At 37.6% G+C, this 6,000-nt stretch overlaps 1 protein-coding gene across 1 annotated transcript; it reads right to left on the reverse strand.

Annotated features, from left to right (window-relative positions):
* Positions 1 to 4,997: 4,997 nt before the first annotated feature.
* Positions 4,998 to 5,741, reverse strand: LOC110944594. Its single transcript, XM_022186251.1, has one exon. The coding sequence runs from the start codon at positions 5,739 to 5,741 to the stop codon at positions 4,998 to 5,000; it is 744 nt and encodes a 247-aa protein (XP_022041943.1).
* Positions 5,742 to 6,000: the final 259 nt, after the last annotated feature.

Genomic DNA, 6,000 nt, shown 5'->3' on the forward strand with positions numbered 1-6,000 from the left:
TAGTGGATTCGATAGCTGTGGACTTGCCAAGTAGTCCAGAATCTTTGAAAGAATCTGTTGAGTCTGACAGTACACCTCATAATCGGATGAGGACACTGAAAAGGAAAAGAAGAAAACATTTAAAAAGAGATTTCAGAAAAAGAAAAATTATAAGACAAAATCTTGTTTTAAATGTCACACTAAAGGACATGTGGCGAGTTGTTGTCCTTTGAAGAAGAATAAGGGAAAAGTTGATGAGGTTAAAGATGGGAATAGGGTTGGTTTAAATAATAATATGCAACCACATTGTCAAAGTAATCAACCAAGATTTCAATCTAAAACTTCAACATCAAGACGATTTGATAGGCCAAGAATCAATTCTACACAATTTAGCTATTTTAATGGTAAATCAGATCAGTTTCAAAGTCAAAATAGAAATTTTGGATATCAAAATCGATACCATACTTTTGGTAATCGATGTTTTCACAGAAGAAACGAACATAGGGGTTTTAGTAACTCAAATGTTCAACAACATCCAAAATTTATTCAAAACTCATGGTACAATAATGGGCGAAGAAGGTATCAAGATAATAATTTTCAAAGGTCGGAAAATCCGAGAATTTATTGGAACTCTCACGATCAAAGACCTAGTGGAAGTTATAAATCTTGTTCAACAACGAGTACAACATCCAAGACACCAGTAAGGTGTGATGGATATTGGTTAGAAGCATCTTATACGGATTTACATGGTCGACCCAAAACCGGCCAGGTTTGGGTTGTTAAGTCTAACTAAGTTGTTGAATGTGTGCAGGATGACCAAGAAGGACTGTTGATGTGTTCGACAGTGGTTGTTCCTGTAAAGCGTCTGAGGTGAATAGTAGGTTAACATGGGTAACGAACTATTTACATCAGTGATGGATATGATTTTTCTAGACTTCAAAAGTGAAAAACTTATTGTCAGATTGAAGTGGGAGTCTGTTTGTGTTTAAAATTTGTGTTTTCAAAACTTGCTCCATAAAAACAAAAATTTAGGGGGAGAAATCACCCTAAGCCAAAAAGAGTTTAGTTAGTGCGTGTGTTTAGGGGGAGTAAGTTATAAATTAAAAAATCATAAAAATACAAAAACATTAAAAAAAACCAAAAACATAAAAAAAATAGAAAAACAAAAATGAGATTTCACTGTGTGAAAAAGAAGAAATGATAGTACATCAGCAAGTTAGACTGTCACACTGAAATTGAACCAAAATTGCTTAAGTGTGATAGCAGCTTCATTATATAATGTACCAGTAGGCAAAAAGCATGAAATAATCAACTTACCAATGTGATATAAACTTAAATGAACTGAATATGAGTGGGGAAGACATCAGTGGTGTATGGTTTAATGACCTTAATTCTTGCGTTGATAGATTACCAAAATCTGAAGTTTTGGGTCTTTATACTGTTATTTCATCTGGGGATATCTTGGCTATCTTTCTGTTTAGAACTAAAATTTGTACATGACCCCAGGAAAGAAAGTCACTTGGAATTAGCTCATTTCTATTTGAATGTCTGTATGTTGTCCCGATACACACAATTTTGATCTGACTCTGAAATCTTCTCTGAAAAAAGTCGTGTACCTCCTCTGCTGCATCCAGATATATGCTGACCTGGAGGTGCTAGGCAACGACAGCTTCTGCTGCATCCAGATACATGCTGACCTAGCTGTACGTTGTCGCGCTATAGATCTAATACACCCGAAAGAGGCCCTCAAGTGCCCAAAAGAAACCCAAGAAACCTATATCAAACTGAGAAAATCTCATTTGATCTGTATATTATACCATCTCTACTAAAGATCTATTCTGTTCTCTTCTCAACCTATTCCCAGTTAAGATTTTAGAAATCTGGATTGGACTTGTGAAATATGTGGTAGGGAAGATACTTGCATGATAGAGTGTGTTGTTTATATTTCCAGGATTTGATTGGTATTTATTTGGGTGTTCATAGTTAAGCAATCAAAACATGATAACACAGATTATATGCAGACCTAGACACAGTCAGGATATCTTAAAGGATGACATCAGTATACTCACCTACTACGATGAATCTTTGTACATACCTTGATCGCGGGGGTATATCCTGAAGTGGGACACACTAGTATATCAGAAATAAAATTACCTTAACGTATCATACGGTAATGGTACTTGAAATGTTCATGCATTTTGTTTAAATGGACAAAAATACTGGTAATCGTCTTGGACTGCTTTTCATGAAAAATTAAATAAAGAATTATCTAATAGTGTGAAAACAAGTTTGATTGTGCTGATATGATCTTCTTACCGGTGATTCTCACAAAAATAGAGTGTTTATTGCTTTTGTAAATAGTTTACTGCTTTCTTAAAATATCAAAAATACCAAAAATATTTCTTTTTAAAAGGACTTCCATTTTCAACTGACAGGTAGTTGTTTTTGCAAACTAAGATAAAATATTAGTTTATCTTTAAATGTGAAAAAGAGTAATGGTTTTTCGAGATACTTGCTTGTGTTGGTAAACAGATTGATGCAGTTATCAAAATGAAGTGCAGAATACAAGTAAAGTGCAGATTGAGAGTGAAGTGAAGATGTGTGAAGATGCATGGTAGGATCCTTCTACTACATTGAAGAAAGATGAAGAGATATGGAAGAGTTTGGAGATACTTGCTTAACCAAGGATTGCTAGCTAACTGATCTACAAAGAATGAAAGTTTTGGAGATTGGAAGCATCAGCTAAAGGGGAGTCTGTTGATGTCAGAAACTGTGTAGCTGACGCTATCCAAAGACCAAAAGAACACAAGATGTTTGAAGACAAAGTTACACTATGAAGGTATTGTCAAGGGGGAGTCTGTTGGTGCATATTCGGTGACAACAGCTTAATAGTTTGATTATTTAGTCTTTGGATATGTTGTATTGGGCTTAGCTTATTGGTTAGTGAGTTTATTGTTGTAATGGGCTTGGAAAATGGCCTAGTCCATGTAGGAAGCCCAGTTCACAAACATGTGGTATATAAACATGTTTTTGTGATTAGGGTTTTAGAGGTTAGAGAGTTTTAGAGAGAGAAAACATAGAGAGAGAGAGAAAAACGAATTTGTGTGAGGCAATATCACAGAGATAGGCTGTGAGGTTGTGATGTCTTGAATTGATTGTAAACTGATTGTTTGGATAATCAATAGAAGACCTGTTTAATTGGAATTTCTGTTTCTACTCGTTTCTGTAACAAATCTGATCTAGAGGATTCCACACTCTAGGTTAGATATACAATTCTGTGAAGATCCATACGACTCAAGGGGACCTACAGTGGCCCGCTACTACCAGGACTACTTGGTTCATTTTCTTCTAACTCTGGTGGGTTGTCATCTTCTTGAATGACAAAGGTTGTCCATTCGGGATTCCCTGAATCTACCGTTTCCAAATAACTATTCTAGTTCCATGGTTGACCTTCCATGAACTTTACATCTCTACTGACACATATCTTGTTCTTCGCCGGATCATATAATCTGTATGCCTTTGATCCTTCTTCTATTCCAAGGTAAACCATAGGTGCACTTCTATCATCTAACTTCTTTTGTTGAAGTGGTAATACCTTAGCGTATACTGTGCAGCCAAAAACCTTTAAGTGTTCCAGATTCGGCTTTCTTCCTTTCAGTGCTTCATACAGGGTCTTGTTTACCAAAGCCTTCGTTGGAATCCGGTTTAATACATATAACGGATCTCTTATTGCTTCTCCCCATAAATTTTGTGGCATGTTCATCGCCTTTAACATACTTCGAGTAGTTGACAACATCGTCATGTTTCTTCTTTCCACTACTCCGTTTTGCTGTGGGGAATATGGCGCTGTAAGCTGTCTTGCTATGCCATTGTCTTTGCAATACTTGTTGAATTCAGCTGACGTGAATTCTCCTCCTCTATCCGTCCTTAGCATTTTTAACTTGCTTCGATTTTTTGTCTCCACCTTTTCTTTGAACTGCTTGAAAGTTTCGAATGCTTGATCCTTGGAAGTTAGTAGATATGCCCACATGTAGCGAGTACAGTCATCTACAAGTAGAAATATATACTTCTTCCCAGCATGTGTTGGTGGTGATATAGGACCACACAAATCTCCATAGACTAAATCCAGAGGTCTTAAAGATCTGAATTTCGCCTGGTTTGGAAATGGTGTCCTACTATGTTTTCCTAATAAGCATGCTTCACATACTTGATTGGCATGATTTATTTGAGGAACTCCATGTACCAAGTTCTTTCGAGTCATTTCCTTAATAGCATCGAAGTGTAAATGGCCAAACCTTGCATACCATAACCATGCTAAATCTTCTGTGCTTGAGAGCAGGCAGATTGGCCTCCCAATCTTCAACTTTACTTTATACAACCTGTTCCTCATTCTCCTGACTCGCATTAGTAACTTTCTGTTTCTGACGCGGACTGTTAGTAAGTCTCCATCCATTACTACTTTGCAACTGATTTCTGTGAGTTGTCCGAGGTTCAATATGTTGCTTCTCAGACTTGGAATGTAGTATACTTGAGAAACAATCTTCTATTCTTGGTTCAGACATTCCAGCAGTATTGAACCTATGCCTTTAATTTCTACGTGTGACCCATCACAGAACCGAACTTGCCCTGTCACCTTTTCATCTAATTCTCTGAAGTGACTTCGCATTCCTGGCATGTGGTTGTTGGCCCCGTTGTCTAAATACTATAGACTTTCATCTTCTGTGGCGTAACTTGCTGGTTCTATGCGTTCTTCGTTTAGTAGAACCCTTTCTTGAACAACGTTTTCTTCTTGTATTGCCATTAGTAATGTTGGTGCTTCGTCTTCCTTGACGAGGTTTGATTGTTCTTGTACAACATCTTTCTCAGGATAGTCTTTCTTAAAGTGTCCATACTTTTGACACTTGTAGCACTGGATCTTACTTGTGTGTGTTTGGTTTCTTCCAAAATTCCTCCAATTCTTAGACTTTCTACCTCTAGGTCTATACGAAGATCCTTCATACTTAGTGCCTTGCTTGTCTTTATTGTCTCGCCAGTTTCCACGTTTGGTTGAACCTGCCACGCCCGCGGTTTCCAAACTGTCTTCCTCTGCCTGAGTTGTTGTCGTGATGTGTAAACATCAACCTGTCTTGACTTTCTTCTGGGCTTCCTTTCTTTTGCTTAAGTCTTTCTTCGAACGTTTTTAACCTTCCGACCGCTTCTTCTTGCGTCATTGTTTCTAGATCGGAGTACTGTTCCATCGAGGCGACAATCTGAGTAAACTTATCCGGCACTGCATTTAGGAGTTTACGTACCAGAGTCGGTTGACTCAGTGTTGTCCCTAATTCGCTTGCCCGGGTAACTACACTATTTTTCTTTGCGGTGAAGGAGTCTATAGTGTCATCTTCCCTCATTTGCATTAACTCGAATTCTGATATAAGTGTATGCCAACGAGCCTTCTGTACCCGATCAACACCAACGTGACTTGTCTTGAGATTTTCCCAAATTTCCTTTGCAATTTTACAACTTGCAACTTGCAATACAACATCCTTCGGTATTGCTTGGAACAGATAAGCAATTGTCGCCTTATATTTCATAACATCCGTTTGCGTATTTTCTGTCGGTTCAATCGTTTCCCAAAGTCCATTCGCTTCCAAAATCGTTTTGATGCGAATTGCCCAAACCGTATAGTTTGTTGGTTTCAAAATAGGACACTGGAATTGGGAAAGAGAACTTCCTTCCTTTTGAATTAGAACTTGTGAATTTGGTCCGGTTGCTCTTGACATGTCTTCCGACCGAACAATCTTCACTTTCAAAAACTTTTATTTTTCTTGGTTTCAACAAACCTCTAATCCTTAACCCTCGTGTATAACCCAACGCGTAACAAACAATCAATCTAATTCGCACTAAACCCCAGAATCAAAACCCTAGATTCCTAACCCCTATTCGACCCTGAACCGAAAATAAAACTAACTTGCGAATTGAGAAAGAATAATAAAACTTGATCACGAATTCCCTGCGATGCCTAGAGCCTGATGGTTTGAT

The sequence above is a fragment of the Helianthus annuus genome, chromosome 6 (assembly GCF_002127325.2).
Source record: "Helianthus annuus cultivar XRQ/B chromosome 6, HanXRQr2.0-SUNRISE, whole genome shotgun sequence".
Taxonomy (NCBI): Eukaryota; Viridiplantae; Streptophyta; class Magnoliopsida; order Asterales; family Asteraceae; genus Helianthus; species Helianthus annuus.